Source organism: Pseudopodoces humilis, chromosome 24 (assembly GCF_049639895.1).
Source record: "Pseudopodoces humilis isolate 2021_Gansu_Grassland_sample_001 chromosome 24, ASM4963989v1, whole genome shotgun sequence".
Classification (NCBI taxonomy): Eukaryota; Metazoa; Chordata; class Aves; order Passeriformes; family Paridae; genus Pseudopodoces; species Pseudopodoces humilis.
The window spans coordinates 2,213,380-2,232,441 of record NC_142223.1 but is presented as its reverse complement, the minus strand read 5'-3'; the positions used below and the strand labels follow the sequence as shown (position 1 = coordinate 2,232,441).

The 19,062-nt window shown below is 46.8% G+C and overlaps 2 protein-coding genes and 1 long non-coding RNA gene across 3 annotated transcripts; 2 read left to right on the top strand and 1 right to left on the bottom strand.

Moving 5' to 3' along the window:
* The first annotated feature begins 3,674 nt into the window (after window positions 1-3,674).
* Window positions 3,675-5,643, top strand: HIPK4 (homeodomain interacting protein kinase 4). The gene has a single exon (XM_005528392.3). The coding sequence runs from the start codon at window positions 4,060-4,062 to the stop codon at window positions 5,641-5,643; it is 1,584 nt and encodes a 527-aa protein (XP_005528449.3). The 5' UTR covers window positions 3,675-4,059.
* Window positions 5,644-6,547: 904 nt separating this feature from the next.
* LOC148182607 (uncharacterized) lies at window positions 6,548-7,848 on the bottom strand. The gene is made up of 2 exons (XR_015774492.1): window positions 7,267-7,848; window positions 6,548-7,181 (listed from the first exon to the last, which is right to left on the bottom strand). It is a non-coding gene; the product is annotated as an uncharacterized LOC148182607 (long non-coding RNA).
* Window positions 7,849-9,019: 1,171 nt separating this feature from the next.
* PPIH (peptidylprolyl isomerase H) lies at window positions 9,020-18,616 on the top strand. The gene is made up of 10 exons (XM_005528291.3): window positions 9,020-9,100; window positions 9,400-9,464; window positions 10,062-10,085; window positions 10,586-10,630; window positions 11,029-11,071; window positions 12,369-12,461; window positions 13,959-14,046; window positions 14,890-14,930; window positions 16,750-16,838; window positions 18,407-18,616. Exons 1-9 carry the CDS (start codon window positions 9,035-9,037, stop codon window positions 16,816-16,818), a joined length of 534 nt encoding a protein of 177 aa, XP_005528348.1. The 5' UTR covers window positions 9,020-9,034; the 3' UTR covers window positions 16,819-16,838; window positions 18,407-18,616.
* Window positions 18,617-19,062: the final 446 nt, after the last annotated feature.

Here is a 19,062-nt window from a genome sequence, read left to right as displayed (position 1 = left end):
GGAATCCTCCTTTGTGCAAAGGGCAGCTGGCCAAGAATGACCACACTTTTCCAAAGGAAGAAAAGCCGTGTGCAGCTCCTAGAAGGCCAAAGCCTGCCAGACCTGTCCATTTTGGCAGTTTTTCACTGGGAGCAATCCTCAGATGTTTGCAGTTTCAGGAGGCAGAATCCCACTTTGGGCTGCAAGCTCTTGGCCACACAGGACTGTTCTTTTCCACAGGAAGGAAAGCTTGGCGTTTCAACATGTGTGAGAGGCAAGCCCTGGGAGGGCAGAACCATCCAGACCCATCAGCCCTGGCAGCTATCTTCTGAGAGCAATCCACTGATGTCTGCAGTTTTAGGAGGCAGAATCTCTGGAAGGACAGTGCTCCTCCACAGGAGAAAAGGTGCTCCAGTGTCCCAAGTGTAGATAAGAGATGGTCCCCAGGAAGCCAAGGCCAGCCAGACCTCTTGGTCCTGGTAACTTTCCTTTGGGAGCAATCCTCACAGGTTTGCAATTTTAGGAGGCAACATCCCACTTTCAGCCCTGAGTGCCTGGCTGTGAAAGTGGGTTTTTCATGCAGGAAAGAAAGCTGAGCTCTCAGTGGGGAGGCAGCCCCGGGAGGCCAAGGGCAGCCAGATCTGTATCACAGGGTGAGTGTGAGCTCCAGACAAGCCCTGCCTTAGATTTAGGCAAGTCTACACTTTAGAAATCACTCTGGCCTGCACTGAATGGAAGTTCAGGTCTACCTATAAAATTAAATAAAAAATAAATAAATAAATAAACACCTTAAAAATAAAAATTAAACATTAAAAATAAAACTACTTATTAAACAGACAGGAGATAACAGATGAGAGATCTTAATCAGAGTTACTTAGTAGCCAATACAAAATTTTTAAAAAATACTAGTAGATTAAAATAGTGCATGATATCAAGTTATTTAAACTATATTAAAGCTAGCAAAATAAATAGTATTGATTAGAAATCAAATGGAACTTACCACCAAAATTATGATAAAGTACATAGTTTTAACCTCTGTGGGAGTAACCCCTAAGCTGGTGTCCCTACTCACAGGAGAAACTCCACACATTTCCAAGAGCCAAACCTCTTTTCCATTCACTTGCCAATTTAATGCTTCCCACTGACACCACTGTGTGGCACCAGACTGTGTGAAAATCAGCATCCTTGCTTTCTGCTTTACTGCCAGCATACAGCTTCCAGCTCTCCCATCCCTGTGCTTCCTATTCATCCTTTGCTACTTCCTCTCTTGTTTCAGTGCTAAGAGTGAAAGACACTTGCTGGGTTCTCATTATATGTGACTAAATCTAAATTAACTACCAAAATGCTTTTAGTACCTTTTGCCCTACCACATAACAAAGGGAGCAAGGTTGAAAAACAGGATCTGCAGATTGTGTTTAACTAGGAACTGAAAAATATTCAGGAAAAATGCAACCAAATAGGTAATGACTTTGTAAGTAGAGAGGATAAATATTGCTTAAAATAAATAAGCAGCCAACAATAACCAACTTTCAAGGCTGAGAAGTAAACCATCTGGGATGATAAGTAAATAACACCAGAAAGAACCAGTTTTGTAGTTCAAAAGCAATTAACATAGACTGAGCATGCACCAATTCAGAAAGTTCAATTAAAGGACAAATGATGATGACTATGGAATGGACTGTGTTCTTATGGAAGGACAGTAGATGGCAGCAAAGACCGTGAAATAGTTAATTCATGTTCGTACAATCACTTTCTAAAATAGGCTGGTTTTATGTTATTGATTTCTTCCTCTGTGTAATGAATATGTAACAACCTTGTAAATATAAACTGTATTAATTCATCCAGTGGTTGGGAGCACTCATGGTGTGGCCCCAGCCCTGTAAATAAAGAGTGCCTGCTTAACACTGATATTCCTTGCTGTTGAGTGAATTGCTTTGTTTCAAGAGCAACTGCTCTGTACTTTCATATACATCAACATGCTTGGCTGAGGTGTGAGTAAATTAGATATCTTCAGCTCCAGACTCTCAAGTGAATGCAGGAGTGTCCAGTATGGGACCAGGTTTATATAACTGTTGTAAAGTTAACATATTTGGAGTCAGCTACCTGTGATTTTTTAGGTTCTGCTGGCCCTTCAGTGACATCCATTTGACCTATGGCCCCCGAGATAGCTGCACACCATTTGTGCACTCTTGGTCTGTGCAATTCCCCCTGGCAGAGCACTGCTGGTGCTGGCTAACAGATTGAAAAGTCCTTGGATTTCTACAGGCTGATGCTGCTGAATTTTTCTACTTGTTTAAGAGCTTGGGTCAGATGCAATAATCCCAGTTTGGTTTTTCCTCATTAATGTGTACAAGGGAATTGCTATTATAGAAAATCCAGAAACATGATTACTCCTATCCCAAAGTACCATTCATATTTTGAAATTCCTTTTCAGTAGTGGGGGTAGATATAGCATCTAATTTTGTAATTATTTCATCTGGAATTACAGCTTGGCCTGCTAGGCACTAGGTTCTCAGGAATTTCACTTCCTTAGAGGGATCTTGACAATTTGTTGAAAGCATTTCTACCCCCTCTTCATTTAATCTATTTTATGTCCTGTGCTGTTGTTCTTACTGCACTTTCCTCCTCACCTACCAACACATCATCAGTGCACTGATAAATCTGTACTCCTGCATGAATTTCTATTTGTTGAAGGATTTCAGCCAAAGCATTGTGTGTTATCATGGGTGAGTGATTGTCCCCTTGGGGCAGGCGATTGAAGGTGTATTGTGATCCCTCCCAAGTGTATGCAAGTTTGGGTTTATCTTCCTCCTGAATTTGGACCATAAAAATGTCTTTTATATCCAAAACTGCCATCCACTTATGTGCAGATGCCTGCAGCATAGCAGTGAGGTTTGCAATACCTGGGACAGCTGCAGTGAGTGGTCCCATATTTGCATTAAGCCTTCGATATTCAGTTGTTAAATGCCAGTTCTCATCTGCTATCACTGGCCAAACAGGAGAATCCTAAGCAGAATACATCCTAAAATATAATGCCTCTTTATTCTAAAATTTTAATTACTTCATTTATCTCTTGTTTGTCTGCAGAGGCTAGAAGGTATAGTTTGATATTAGTTACAGTAGAAATATGCAACACCAGAGCTAATTTTAAGAGATCCATTTTCCTATCATTCCCAGAAAGATTCCTGTGTTTTGTGGGTCCATAAGACCAAACATCCCCATTTGGTAATTGCCAAATTTTTCCTTTAAGGCTGTCATATCCTAAAATGCTTTCTTCATAATGTGCAATTGTGAATGTATGTGAAGTCATTCACTTTTCCCTGGGACCATAAATGGACTTTGCAAGTGTAACAGATAACACTTTTTCTATTAGAGCCACTTAAATTTTTTATCTTTAGTTTTTTGGCTTTTTTTACAGGTAAGCAACTTGATTTTGAGCTCTAGTGTCAATTAAGAATGTTAAAGGTCTCTACTCCTACAGCCACATAAATATAGGTGTAATCCTTATCAGAAAATCATTGATATGCAGGAATATTCAGGTGAGGCTCAAAGTTCACCCAGCACCTAAGTTCACTCACTCCTTTCTTCCCAGGCCTTGCCTTCCTCCACTTTGACTTCCCTTGCCTTTCCTACCCGTTACAGATGGGGAATAAGAGGATTGGCTCTCGTAATTAAGGGATGAATATTGTGTGTATGTTGAGAGAAGTTTTATTGGCATTAAGTTACTGTGGTTTGTTGTTTGGATGTCCTCTGTTCTCCCCATAGTCCCTTTTTTCCCATGTTTTGTTGCCACTGGGCTGTCAGGGACAAGTGGAGGGGGACTTGTGTCCCTTGCAGGGGCAGTTGGGAAGAGGGAAGGTTTGTTGCTGGGGAGGCACAGCGAGGCTGCTGAGGAGCTTGGAACACCACACTGGGGGTCACTGTTGGTTTTCAGGGGGTTCCTCCACCCAGGTTGTTTCTGTTATGACATCGTGTATTGTCATGGTGATGCTGGAACACACGGTGTTGTGAGGCAGGGTTGGGACAGTCAGGTGTCTCCAGTCTCCACTGGGTGCTGAGCTGGAGGATCCCGAGCCCCTGATGAGGAGCCAACCCACCATGGTGACACTAGTGGTAGGTGCTGAGTGCTATGATATAATGGCCATGGTGGGGAAGGGGACCTTTGGACAGGTGATCCAGGGGCAGTGCAGGAGCACTGGGGAGATGGTGGCCATCAAGATCCTGAAGAACTGTGATCACAATGGCCAAATAGTGAAGAATGAACTGAGGCTGCTGCAGGCCTTGCGGGAGGGGGACACAAAGGACTCTCACATCATCCATTTCCTCGAGTCCTTCAGTGACACGGTCTGGACCTACCTGATCTTCGAGCTGCTGCAGCAAAACCTCTTTGACTTCCAAAAGCAGAACAACTTCTCACCGCTGCCAGTCCGACACATCCGTACCATCGCAGCACAGGTGCTGGTGGCACTGGTCAAGCTGAAGGAGCTCTCTATCATCCATGCTGACCTTAAGCCAGAGAACATCATGCTGGTGGACCATGCACGCTATCCATTTCGCATCAAGCTTGTTGACTTTGGCTCGGCTATCCTCCTCCCTGAGGTCTGCCATGTCCAGGAGCCCTACATCCAAACCCGCTTCTACCGGGCACCGGAGATCTTGCTGGGCTTACCCTTCTGTGAGAAGGTGGACATCTGGTCTTTGGGCTGTGTGATGGCCGAGCTTCACTTGGGTTGGCCGCTCTACCCTGGCAGTGATGAATATGAGCAGGTGTGCTACATCTGCTCCACCTTGGGGCTACCCCGGGGTGAGCTGCTCTGCGCTGCCCAGAAGACACGGTCCTTCTTCCAGCGTGTGCCATGTTCCACAGGCACCTGGCAGCTCAAACCACCAGGGAAGGTGATGGCAAAGCCCATGGAGAGGAGGGAACATATCTTTTCCTCACTGGATCAGTTGGCAGTGGTGAACGTCTGCCAGATGCCTGATCCTGACCAGGAGGAGCTGGCCAAGCGCTGTGATCTGTACAGGATGGTGGAGCTGGTCAAGAGGATGCTCACTTGGGACTCACGTGAGCGAATCACACCCAGTGCTGCCCTTCATCATCCTTTCATCTCCATGCAGGAGGTGAAGGCCAGCTTTGAGGCCACCCAGTACTACCAGCTCAGTCAGGAAGACTTGAGGGCATCCTGTAAGGGTTCCAGGATAGCTGAGATCTTCCCTAGCACAGAGAAAAGTGCTTTCATCCCTGCCAGCCAGGGAGGCATCCAGAAGGCCACTGCCCAGATGGATGGGCTGAGTCTGGCTGAGCCAGCTGGGGACACTGCTGACAAGCATCAGCAGAACATCTGCCAAGCCCCCAGCCCCACCCACTGTGGAAGCCAGTACTGTCAGCATCACCGGTGTCCCCAGATGGAGCCCACCGACCGTCACTTGACTGTGCTGGGGTCTCCCAGTAAAATGAAACGGTACAGCCATTGCAGTGGCAGCCTAGCTGTTGGTGGCACCATGGAACAGAACCTACCTGGAAGATGCTGCAGCTCATCCTGTGCCAAGGTACAGGGAGGGGGCTCCTGGGCACGGGCACTCCGGGACAAAGTGTGCTTGGGGTCCCTTACGTGCTTGGGTTTCCTGGTGCCACATGTCCCCAGGTGCCCGAGGTCCCCATAAAAAGGAGGTAACACTCACTCCCACCCCATGCTCTCCCCCCTGTTCCCCACCACAGAGAGCTCTGGTGATGTGGCACGACCCCAAGCCTCCAGGGATTTGGAGATTGGGCTGCGGAGGCTGGGCTGGGCCGCCCCTGCAGTACTCAGCAAGCTCCTCCTACTACAGAGCCAGTGGCACTCCCAGCACCACTGAGACCCCACAGCAACCCTTGCACACGCTCCAGCAGCCCAGAGCTTGCAAGAGACCTTCCTCTTCCTCACCCTCAGGCACCCCAACCGCCAAAACCCAGCGCCTTGCTGGTGGGGATCACAGCCAGGGCTGCAACAGAACATACTGCGCCAGATGCTACCGGCTCTGTTTCTCACACTGATCCCCCAATAAATAGTTTTGCCAAAAATTGAGCATTTCAACTGATTATTTGCCAAGGGAGTTTGGTACTGCCAAGGGGTGTCCCAGCTTCTCACCTGGGGACGGCACAGCACTTGGCAAAGGCCTGGCACTCGCCACATTTGCAGCACAGAGAACCCCCTACCCCCAGGCTCAACAACATAAACTCCACAAAACTTGCATTTTCTGGTTTTCCCCCTGTAGCAGGGCATCTCACACCCCACAAAAACTTACCTGTAGCTTGTTACCTGGTCAGATAACTCAAACAGCACATGGTGTCTTGTATGAATTATTTTGGTTAACATTAGTCTGGCACCTGCCGACTGTCAAGAAACACCTTACTGCTGAAGTGAAATTTGGCAAGATAAGCTGGATTCCTAGCTGAAAGATATCTCACTTCACAAACTATAAAAGCTACACCAAACTTTCACAAAGCAAAAATCTTCTGCACATTTTTCTGGAAATGTGTGTAGTTTCTCCCCAGAACAATCAGAAGCACCACTTGGGACTGGGATGGTTGCATTGTTTCAATCGTAAATGTCAGGTTTAATGGTCAACATTCCTCTGAGCCTGCAGCCTTTGGTGGTCCCTGGGAAGTTATTCTGGGAAGTGTGGTGACCAGTGCTGAACAGGTCGCTACAGAAGCCATGAACTTGAAGGGGCTGGCAAAGAGTGAGGCAACTGTTGCAGTGTTGCAAGTGTTGCTACTTTTTAGTTCCCTTCTCTGGAGTTCCTTCCCTTCATTCTTGAACTGTCCTCCCCCGAGCTTCCCCCATCAGGAGGATCCTTCTCTCCCTGTGGGAACAGCTGAGCAGGTTCCCATGGCCATGTCCAGCTGGTGGTGAGGGTGTCCTGCATTTCCTGGGAGGTGGAATGTCTGGCTGGCTTCTGTTCAGGTTCTCCCCCTCCTCAGTGTGTGTGGGCTTTCTCCACCTCCTTGATTTCTTGCAGTCTCCTCGTGGCTTTCAGGCCTGTCATTTTCTGGAACATTTGATATGACACGCAGAAAACTGAAGCAGCACAAGGCTTTGGAAAATAGATCACGGTTTTCCAGCCATGTCTGTCCATTTCAAGCAGTGACTCATCTTTATAGTCTCTCAGATGCCCATTTTGCCCCTTTTCACAGCTGGCCCTTCTCAGAGAGCACACATCTGGCAATTTAAACAAGCCCGGTTTAGTGCCAGACAGCGGGGGAGAAAAAAGGGCCTGTCAAACTGCAGGACAGACAGAACTTACCTGGACAGTCATTCTTTCCTATGACAAAAACCAAAACCCATCAGAGAAGAACAGCAACAGTAACAGGAGAGAGTATATTCTGAACATCCTTTCACACTCGTTCCTTCCTGGCATAGAAAAGTAAACATGTACTTTGGCAGAGAGATGTCTTAAGGCATCATTCATCTTGTACCATTGCCTATCCCTGGCCTGCAAAAGAAGGCATCTTCAGATGAACTGCAGGGGTTTTTAAAGCAAAACCACAGCTTGGACACATTGAAGGACACAATTCAGCAATGCAAACCACTGAATGGATTTTCACCTTCAGGAAGCAATAAGACACTCAAAAATTATCTTTAGAGTCATTAGGAAATGCCCTGAGAAAACTGTCACCAATCAAGGCTGAAGGTGTAGAAACAGATCACCTTTGTTCACCAAAAGCAGGCATTGCCATTTTGGCCTGTCAGTGGCAGAAAAGTGTTCTGGACCAGCCCAGTTCTATATGAGCCAAGTCAGGGCTGATCTTCACACTGGAGCCTTCTCTTGCCACAAGGGCAAAGCCCAGCTACAGCACTGCTTGTACTCAAACAGCTGCACTCAGCCATTGTGTGCATACATAACAATTTCCAAATCAGGATTCTCATCCAGGAAAGGTCTCTTTCCAAGCAGAAAAGTTGCAGTGCACTTGTTCACATATCTTGCACATCCTTCTGCCAGAGAAAGCATGACTTCTGCTCAAGCACAGTCAGGACATTGAAGGACGTCCTGTAAACCTCCCAAACACAGTGTTCAGCTGATCAAACCTTGGAAACAAGCACAGACCTAACTTTTGCAATCATGGACTTAGCGGAAAAGACCCTGAAGATCAAGACCGATTGTTCCCCCACCGCTGCCAAGGCCACCACTAAACCACATCCCCAAGTGCCACATCTACACGGCTTTTAAACCCTTTTAAACCCACCACTACTCCAGACAGTCTGTGCTGGGGCTGGATGAGCCTTTCCACAGAGATTCTTACTGATGTCCAGCCTGAACCTCCCCTGCAACAACCTGAGGCCAGTCCCTCTTGTCCTGTCCTTTATTTGCTGGGAGCAGAACCTGACCCTCACACGACTGCATCCTCCTGCCAGGGAGTCGTGGAGAGCAAGAAGATCCCCTCAAGCCTTCTCTTCTCCAGGCTGAGTCCTCCCAGCTCCCTCAGCTGCTCCTTGTCCTCCAGACCCTTCCCCAGTTCCATTCTCTTCTCTGAACATGCTCCAGCCCCGCATTTCCTTCTTGTAGTGAAGCACCCAGAACTGCCCGCAGAGCTGGAGGTGCCTCAGCCCAGGTGTGTGGTCACTGCCCTGGTTCCACTGGCCACACTGCAGCTGGTACAGCCCACGTACCATTGGCCTCCTTGCCTATCCGGGCAGGGAAATGTGTCAGCCGGTGTGTGCCCAGGGCGGCAGCGAGATGAACGGGCAGGCCTTCCCTGAGGGCCGGGCAGGGCTTCCCTGAGGGCCGGGCAGGGCTTCCCTGAGGGCCGGGCAGGGCTTCCCTGAGGGCCGGGCAGGGCTTCCCTGAGGGCCGGGCAGCGCTCCGCCCTGCGGACCCCGAGCTGCCGCAGCAGGATGGAGCTCCGGGCACCACGCGGACACCCCAGACACAGCATGGACACAGTGCGGACACAGCTCCCGGCCAGCCTCAGCCCCGCGTCCCGCCCGGCCCCACAGCCCGCCCGGCCCCCTCTCGCCTTCCGCCGCCGCCTCCGCTTCCGCCGCCATTTCCGCTTCCTGCAGCGGCGCTCGTCATGTCGGCGCTGGCCGCGAATCCAAACAACCCCGTGGTTTTCTTCGATGTAACCATCGGCGGGCAGGTAGGGGTGCCCGAGGAGGGACTGCGGCGGTAACTGGGGGTGTCGGAGCGCTGTGGGGAGAGAGTGATGTGGGGCAGTGAGGGAGTTCGAGCCTTGCGGGGCCGCGACTGGAAGCGCTGGCAGGGGCGATGCCGGGGAGCGGGGCTGTGGGGTCACTGGGCCCGCCGGAGAGGGGAGCAGGAGGGGCCTGGAGGGACGGGGATCGATGGGGGTGAATGAGGAGACCGGATTTGTGCGAGTGCCCGGGGTGTGTGTGTGTGAGGGGACCTGGCAGACTCACCTGGTCCCCGTCTCCTCAGGAGGTCGGCCGCATGAAGATCGAGCTGTTCGCCGATGTTGTACCCAAAACAGCAGAGAACTTCAGGTAACGAGCAGCTACCGTTCCTGCAGCTCAGCCTGGAGCTGCAAAGGCTTTCTGGTGCAGGAATGGCTTTTGGTGGCAAAAACAGTTGACACCTGCCCCAAACTGCTTCACCTGCTTTGTGTCTCTGTTCTCAGAGATGCTGTGTGGCATCCTGGTCTCTCAGGGGACACTGTCTGGATGGAAGGGGTCCTCTTCTGCTTCTTCTGTGAAGCCTCCTGATGTGCTCCGTGCATTTAGGACAGGCAGTGCTTTGTGCTGTGGTGGAGCTCTCCTGGCCACCCAATTCTGCCATCAACTGAGGGATGCACCATGTGAAATCCCACTTCCATCGGAGGGATGGACATACTGTGGTCTCTGTCAAACACAGAGCCTGCCCCACATTCACTTGTCTCTTACAACCTTGGTGATCACTCTCTGACCTCCTCACCACAAAGAGCAAAGAAAATGTTTGGATATGACAGGGGGAAGGAGTTGCCATTTCCTGTTCCTGTTTCTCTGGGAACATCTCTGACACAATAAGGAAAATCCTGTGCACCAGTTGGTGCAGCCCTCAGAATTCACATGCTCCTAACACTCTCCTGTCTTTTTGTTTGCCAGGCAGTTTTGTACAGGTGAATTCAGGTAAGTGGATTATAATGTTCTTTAAGTGTGCCACTGGAGAAACAGGGCTGGGTAATGTAGAAAGGTGTTGTCTTGAACTTTTTCATGTTATGCCAGTACAAAATGGAAGACAAGTCTGCTCTGAGGGAGTTGTGAGGGGTTGGGAGACTCAGAGAGATGACAGGTTTACCTTTTGGATATGACTTCTTCTGCGCCCAGGTGGCTCTAAAAAGCCCTGTCTGCAAAGCCCACCTGCTCATGCTGCACATTGCAATGGGATCCTGTGAAGATGATGATGATGTGGATGTTGCAGGGAACAGAGTAATTTCATGTGCAGAGCCCACTTGAGGCTTTTTTTTTGCCTCCAACAACAGCAGCAGCTGAGAGGCTGTGGCACTTGGTTGTGTTTCAAGGCAGCTGCTAATGTATAGGGCAACCCTTTGGGACTCTGAATTGCTGGGAGAATTTTGTGTTGGGATATCCAGTAGGTTGCAGTAATTCTCCTTTTCACTTCCTTACAGGAAAGATGGTGTCCCTATAGGTTATAAAGGAAGCACTTTCCACAGGTAAATGATTTATTGTTGTTTAGACACTAAATAGTAGCCTGAGCAATATGGGGTTTTGTGACCTGCCTTGAGGTATTAGTGGTGTTGATTTGTGGATCATGGCTAATGAAGTTCTGTGGTTTTGGGGGATGTGGGGATTGTGTCCTCCCCACCGTGAGGAATCTCCTGTTTCTGGTGTGCCATGTCATCTGTCACCTAACCACTATCCCTGGTCAAAAGCAATGAGTCCTAAATGACCTCATATCAACCACTAATTAATATTTGCTGTAGATTTTAGGCTGCAGCATTCATAGACTGTTAACTTCAGTTGCACAGCAAGGCAGAACCCCTTTTCACCTTACACTGAGCTTCTTGAGGCCTTTGGCCACTGAGAACTAAGTGTTGTTTTACTTCTTTAGGGTAATAAAGGATTTCATGATCCAAGGAGGTGACTTCGTAAATGTATGTATTCCTGTACTCTTTTTGTCCTTTTCCTCTATGGTATAACATGCTATTATTTCCAATGGTCTGTGCTGATTTGCAGGATCTCTTTTTTGAGGTATCCAGCAGTAACTGGAAGTGTCCTCATGGCACTGCTGCTGTCTTACTGCAACAGGCAGTAAATCACTTGAAGACAAATTTGGAGCCTTGGGTGAACACACATCCTTTCCAAAATACTTTCTCTCTACAATAGCCTGGCAATATGCTGGAAGCTTTCAAAACCTGAATTTTTTCCCCCTGTTTTCCTTCCCTTTTCTGTTGTCCTCCTCCAGACAAAATCCTCTGTGAATTTCAATTCACATTGTAGATAGACCCTAAGTACAGAACCCAGTCTGTGACATAAGAGGTCATTTAAATCAAAACTAGCCTTTTGTTACTAAATTGTCTCAAAACAGAAAAGACTTTGCACCCACAATGGTGGTCATGCTCTGACATGGGGATAAGCAGAATATGAATAAGGCTGAAGGGCCACAGGATCTCTTCCCTGTTCTAGGACTCAATAAAATTATTTTGTTTTTGGAAGTGTTTCAAAACATGAGGGAAGCGATAAAGCTTTTTTAATATAGAACTTGGTTGTATGAAAATCTCTGAGAGAAATGACCACACAGCAGGTGGTTCAGCAACACCACACTCTGGTGTAGTTGCTAATTGTGACACTGCTTAGATGTCCCAGTGTGCCATATTACTTCCACTGCATCTCAACAAGCTTCACAGATTGTTCCAGTATTTGGAATTTATATGTTATATTTATTACAAAGCCACTTGGGGAACAAGCACAGTCACACTGACCCCTGAGACAGGGTGTATGTTTCTGTCTCAGAGCCAACAGTTTAAGTAAACTACAGAGAGCAGCAGGAAAACAAAGGCTGGACAAGTAGAGCAGAAGATGTGGAGCTGCATGTGCCCATACTGCTGTGTCTTCTCCCTTTTCACTTCCAAGTCCTGATGGGTCTGTACCAAGCAATCTGTAGCCTCCACTCCACTCTGGGAAGCTTGGACTTAAGCTTAACGTCTGCATGGGCTTCTGCCAGCATATGAATGGTGAACAATGAACTGTGTAGTTAGAAACCAGTTGCTGTTCTTGTTCAGAAATGGAACACTGAATGTGTTCACTGCTGGTGCGTGTAAATGGCAATACAACATCCATTTTGCCCTTTCCTCTTGCTTGGAGATTTTAAATTAATTTTTAAATTGAAATATTCTTTAGCAATTGCTACAGAACAAATGCTGTGGCTGACTGGGTACCTCTCTCGTGCAGGGAGATGGCACTGGAGTAGCCAGTATATATAGAGGTCCTTTTGCAGATGAAAACTTCAAGCTGAAACACTCTGCTCCTGGCCTGCTTTCTATGGTGAGTATGAAATAATGATATTACAGACTAAAAAGGTTTTGGTAATTTCTCTGTGCCCTTTTCTTAAATGTATAGGATACTTGCTGGACAACAGAATCTCTGCCATTTGGTACAGGGTCTGCTTTGTAAGTACTAGTCAAGCAGTTACTTATGGGTTAATGTTGAGTAACAAAATGGTCCTGATCCTGTAGCATCCTTTCTTTGCTGCCTGTTGGAGTGCTGGGACATGCTTGGCTTGATTGCTTTCAGAAGAGCTTAATTTTTAGAGTTTTCATACAGTGGTGAGTTGTGTGAGTTGGTGGTGTTTTCTTCTTTCCTGATACTGTTATCAAACACTGACCTTGGCAAGGATGAAACAGAGAGATTTGGGAGTTCCAAAGCCACAGCAGTGTTACCATGGTATCTTTTAAAACAGACCTTCCTATTCAACATAGTAGGAGAAACTGCAACCATTGCACATTGTCTGGTAGGAACAATACCCTGACTTTTAGAATAGAAAGCAAATGGAGCCAGTGCTTCAGTGTTCTGTCTACAACTTCTTCTAACCCCAGCTCTTTCAGCTGCTCTGCCCATAAAACCACTTGTTTAGACCATTTCATCATATGGGTTAGTTATTCCTTCATCTTGAAAACATGGCCCAAAAAGAGGTGTCACGGCACAACTAAGCAGCTACTGTGGTGTGGGGTGAGAGAAGAGGTTCACTCCAGTATTGCCAGCTTTGTGTTAAAGTGGCATGGCTCTGAAGTCATTATACTGGGTCAAACCATGGATCCCAGCTAGATCCTTTTGAAACTGGCTAGCATTAACTAGCAAGCCAAAATGACCCTGTCCTTTGCAGTCTTGCAGCAGCAAAACTTGACCAGTTCACTCATCAGGACAGAAACTTGCTTTAGTAGCTCCTGGTTGTCAATATCACAAGTGGCTTTCAGTGTTGCAGAGATGTTTTCTTAACAGAATGCAAAAGCTCTGGGTTTTGTACTTAGGTGTGAATAAAATTTCACATCTGCATCCCATGGTTCCTGTGAGCCCTGTGCCAATACAGTTGTTACTTTTTTCATCACAATCATTGAAAATTTTTAATTTTTATTCTGAGGAAACCTCCCAAAAAACCAGAAATCAGCTGGGTTTTTTTCTTGCCCTGGTTTCTGGCATTCAGTTTTCCTCAGGGTAACACTGCAGCTAATAAATACTTGTCACCAAAAAGTTCAGCCTTTTTTCAGGGGCGTGCTCTAGAGCCTGGACTTCGGCACAGTCTTGTATTGAACACACCTTTGTAGAAATATAATAAATAGCTGGTGACGTGGCTCTTGCACATTCTGCTGTGACCAGAGGTGGTGATATCCCAGCACAGGGTGCTCTCCTGCAGATGTGCATCTTGTTTTCTTTGGTTTGTGTAGCAGTAAGCTAAAAATAAGAAAAATAAGTCTTGAGCAACACCTTTATGTGTCTGGCCAGTCTGAAATTGTGCACTTGTATTTTGCCATTCTCAACCCCCAGGCAAACAGTGGTCCCAGTACCAACGGCTGCCAGTTCTTCATCACGTGCTCCAAGTGTGACTGGTTGGATGGGAAACATGTTGTATTTGGTGAGTACCTGCAGTACAAGTCCTGGAGTGGCAGCTCACAGACATTCCTGTGGGGCAGCTGTTAAAATAAATAGTGAGAATCAGAATCTTCTGAAATGGGAGAAACCCAGAGGGATCCTCAAGACTAACTTTGACCTTGCACAGGACACCCCAACAATCCCACTCTGTGCCTGAGAACATTGTTGAAATTCTCCTGGAGCTCTGGCAGCCTTGGGGCTGTGATCATTCTCTGGGGTGCCTGTTCAGTGCCCAACCACCTCTGGGTGTGGGCTGCTCATTCTTCCCTCCTCGCTTGTGCTGAGGGATCGGTGCAGCCTGATGCTGTGATGGATCACTGCTGAAATTAATCATTTTTTCACGGGTTAGCTTTAATCCAGATCAGTGTTCAGTGTACTGTTTTTGTACAAATCCTTGTGCCAGTGCAGAAGGCACAGATGAGTGGAATGATTCCTTTCTTCTCCACTGTCAGAGAGGGCTGAGCTTTCAGCAGAGTTTTGGACAGAAATTCTGTGAAATCACATCTGCTAATTTGTGTTTACTGCTGGTTGAACTGTAGGAGTTCCAGGCCAGTCTTAAGCTGGTGGTTTCAAACCCCAAATTTCTGCACACACCACCCCTGTGATGAGAAAAGGCACTTAATCTGTGCTGAATATGGAGAATGTTTGAAGAGGGATTGTTTCCTTTATGATTTTAGAGATCAGTTACAAGCCCTGAAGTGCCCAATAACTTTGCACAGCACAGGGCTTTTCAGGAAGAATAAAAATGCATGTACCTGTGATGAGCTGGGGAGGGAACAAAGGTAAAAACCAGCCATATTAATGTGGATAAATTTTCTCATTCTAGGTAAAATTGTCGATGGGCTGTTGGTTATGAGAAAAATTGAAGTAAGTTTGAATATGGCTACATCCTTGTGAATGTCTGCATTGCAAAATCATGTACAGGATTAAGTAGATGTCTTGGTTTGAAAAGACAGGTGGCTGCTTAAGGAAGGCAGGAACCTCCCTTGAAATGGAAGAATGGAATCCCTTCTCAAAATTATTATAATCTTGAAATCAAGGGGTTCTCATGCAAAAATATTGGAATAGGAATAATAGTTCTTTACTAGGAAAATAAAAATAAAAATACACTAATACAAAAAAACCCCACTGACAGAATTCAGCCTGCCAGCCTGTTGGTCAGGGTGTTGGTAGCAGTCCAGATAAATGGTGGCTGCAGTCCTCCTGGAGTGACAGATGTGCTTCTGCTGAAGCAGTAATCCTGTAGAAGGGTGTAGTTTTCCTCTGAAGGTCCAGTGGTGGTGTAGATGGGTCCTGTTTCCCTCTGGGAATCCAGTGGAGAAAAGCTGCCTGTGGTGTTCTGAGTCTCTGATTATATCCAGGTAGAAATGCTTGGTTCCTCCCCCTGGGTGGAGCATCTCCCAGGGGATGATGGAATTTTATCAGTCCGGCAGTGAGACTCGATGGCCCATGAACAGCAGATTTCCCCCTGGAGGGAGGATGGGTCATGGGAGAGATAAAGAACACTGTCCCACCTGGTTTTAACATCCTTTTGGTTACATCTTGCATTGCAACCCAAGACAGTAGAGTTGTCCTGTTCCCTCCTGCTGTTTACAGGATACCAGGGAATACCAGTGTTGATAACTGGCATTATCAGTTGTCACCATTATAATGTAGCAGGAAATCTGTGGAAGCACGGGCTGTCATATGAGTTGGCTTTGGAAATTTGCTAGGATCTTGTGACTGTGATAGTCTTTGAGCGGGGATTGCGTTCTTGGCTTTATTTGCTTTGCATTTGTTCAGGAGGCTGAATTAAAAAGTTGTTCCATCAGCAGCTCAGACAAGAGCGTAAAGCATCTCACTTCTTTGCCATTGCCTGGGATTATTCAGTGGATGCAAAATCATCAGTTCTGCTGATCCATGATCAGCATGTTTAATAAGAAAAATTAAACTAATCTCCTGATGGGCTTCCAGAAGCTGAAGATAAATACAATCCGGGTGATGATTGCTGCCAGCATCAGGCCTGGGTGTCATGGCAGGATAATGAGTAGATTTAACAAATAGCAGCAAGTTCTCTGAGACTGCCAGCATTGGCTCCATGACACACGTGGGATAATGTGCATAAGGGCCTCTAGTCTAGGAAGCAGGGCAAGCACAGAGCTGTTGGGCTTTGAGAAAAGGTCATATGGCAGGAGCTGTACAGCGTGGTATAATCTGCTGAAGGGTTGTGGTGAGCCTGCTTTGGGTATCAGTGCAGTAAGACCAAAGTAAAGAAAATTAGAGGTTCAGAGAACAGCTGAGTCCTGCACATCAGGAGGTTCAGAATGAGGGTTGCTTTGCCACTTCTCTTTCCTTTCTGTATGAACACAAGTTTGTTTTACTTGTGGCAGCTGCTTTTAGTATAAAAGCTGGAGCAGTCTCAAGTATCTCCATGAGGAGCTCTCCAGCTTTTGCTCTGTTCCTTCCATCCAGTTCAAAGGACCAGCCTCTGGTCTGTGTCCCAAACCTCTGCTTACAGAGAGAATTCACCAGCTTATGGTTGGGCCTGTTGCCAAATGTGTAATGGTGCTTTTCTGCTCCTCAGAACTGTGTCTGGAATTCCCTGTTCCTCATGTTACAGAGATATCTCTTAGCCACTCTTCCAGTACCTGTCACTGCCTGGGTTTGCTTTTATAGGTTTTAATGTTCTGTATTTGTTTGTCCCCAGAATGTGCCTACGGGTCCCAATAACAAACCCAAGTTGCCAGTTGTGATCTCTCAGTGTGGGGAAATGTGAAGCAATGACAGAGCAATGTGGTAAGTCTCAGTCTTCACAGGCACAGTGCCATGAACTCTGTGCTGCTCTGCTCCTTACTTTTCTCTTGACTTATACTCACATTCCTTTGAACCTGCAGAGAGCTGTCTCAGCTCAGTGAAACACCAGAAAGTGCTTCTCTAACACCATTCGTTTTTTGCCAGCTGAAGTCCCAGAACTGGCTTCCCTCCAAGCTGCACTAACACCAGAGGCAGCACAGCAGGGATAAGATTTTGCAGCTGCAGTCAAGGGGAAGATGGGTTTGTGGGAGCTTTTTCTTGGATTGGGTTAGGCTGCCTTGAAGCCTCGATTCTAGAAAGTGGATGAAAGGAAATTGCAGCAGTAATCCATCTGGCATTACCCAGGCAGTCTAGTTGGTGGGAGGCCTCACTTTGACCTGCAGGTGGAGAACTTTCCAACAGCTACAAAAAGCAGAGTGTCCATGGGTGGGACAGGCAGGGATCAAGAAAAGGAGAGGAGAAAGAGAGGACTTGAGCCTTCTTGCTCAGCACAGCTGTAGGACCAACACCACTGAAGGACCAAGGAATTACCATCTTACATAGTCTTACCTTAACTTGAAAAAAGTACCACTGTCCTTACCTGAAGGGAGATGTTTCCACTATTTACTGTTATTCAGGCTTCATTTTGCTTAAACCAGTAGTCTCAGGCTAATACACAGTATTCTGTCTCCATTTGTCTGCTCACTTTACTGTAAAAACCATAGGTATTTAAACAAATCTGTCTAGATTTTAGTGTGTTGGGCTGCAGCTTGTCAAAAATCTGCTGTATTAGCCTTCTAGTTGCTGATTTTTTCCAAATTTCAGGAGGCAGCTCTGTCAAAGGCACATAACCAAAATTGTTGACCTTCCATTAAATGATATCCAAAGGCAACTGGAATTGCCCATAATGTTCTCTGTTTTGTAATAAAGTCTTAGAGACCTGCAGCACTTCAGACCCTTGGGACTTCTTGCTATTTGATGAAGTGACAACAGGGAATGTAATCATTCTTCCATTCCCCTGGTACTTCTGGTGCCATGTCCAGGCTTTTGAAAAAAGCCTGCTAGCAAAGCTGTCCCTTTTCTTGCAGAGCTATCCTGAAGGGTTGTGTCCCCTTTAGGGTTGTCCTCAGGCCCAGACTTCTTTATAATTTTAGTTTGGAGTACAGGATTTTTGGCCAATGCCCAGCTTGAGCCTGGAAGCTTTTCATTCATAGGTACAATGCTTATTTCCCAGCCAGGTCTTAGGAACAGCCTTGCTGCACCCTCATGTCTCCCATCTGACTGGAGAAGAGAACAGTTTTGCATTGCTTGATGTCAGACAGCCACATCAGCTACTTGTCAAGATCCTTGAAAATCAGCTGGGAGAAACAAGCACTGTTGCTTTTAACTTCACAAGTAGATGCAGTTGCCTGGCAGGCAGACCCAGGAGGACTCCCAAGTTCTGTGCATGATGAGAGCTGGTGTGTGTAGCAACTGGCATTCATTTAAAATTGCTGTGTGGCCCCTGGCTGTTGTAGGATCTGTTGGGAATGGCTGTCCAGCATTTCAGACTTGTTTCTTCTTCCTTTCAGTGTTCCTTTACCAGTGATTAGACCTGTGCTGGCTCCGTGCAATTCCAATTCCAGCCAGCTCACCCACTGCCCCAGACTTCTCCACAGGCCAGATCCATGCTCTTGAAGTTCTCCTGAAATTATTTACCAATGGGCATCTCTTTTTCTCTTTTTTCTTCTTTTTTTTTTTTTTTACATTTTGAAATGTAAATAAAGAATTTTTTTAAAACATGTGCAGTGCACATCAATTAACATTTGTGGGAATGGATTCTTCTCCAGGTGAGAAGGGCTGTGTAACATCTTCAGCAACATTCATTATCCCTGGCTGGTTCAGTCAGGAGCATTTACTGCATGGTATTGAGAGAAAGTAGGGGTGAAAGGAGGTAACTACGACTCCCTGGCTGGCAGAAAGGTTCTTGGCATCTTGGCAGTCTCTAGAACCTTTGTGTGCTCAGCCTTACTGAGGCACAAGAAATTGATATAGCACAGATTCCATCATCGTGAGTGCTGGGCTCAGAGGAGAGTTCTGATGTAAATAAATGTCTTTCAGCCTTCCCCTAGCATGAGGTAGCACCAGGCCATGGAGCTATTACGTGCCACGTGTTGGAGGAGTTCACCTGGGTACTTACAGGGGTGTTGGAGCATGCCTGTCACCTGGGAAACACAGAATGGTGATG

Excerpts from the sequence above, each read along its gene's own strand:
- HIPK4 (XM_005528392.3), top strand. The coding sequence starts at position 4,060 with ATGAGGAGCCAACCCACCATGGTGACACTAGTGGTAGGTGCTGAGTGC.
- PPIH (XM_005528291.3), top strand. The coding sequence starts at position 9,035 with ATGTCGGCGCTGGCCGCGAATCCAAACAACCCCGTGGTTTTCTTCGAT. Across the intron at positions 10,086-10,585 it reads TTTTGTACAGGTGAATTCAG|GAAAGATGGTGTCCCTATAG; the intron begins GTAAGTGGATTA and ends ACTTCCTTACAG. Across the intron at positions 10,631-11,028 it reads AAAGGAAGCACTTTCCACAG|GGTAATAAAGGATTTCATGA; the intron begins GTAAATGATTTA and ends TTACTTCTTTAG.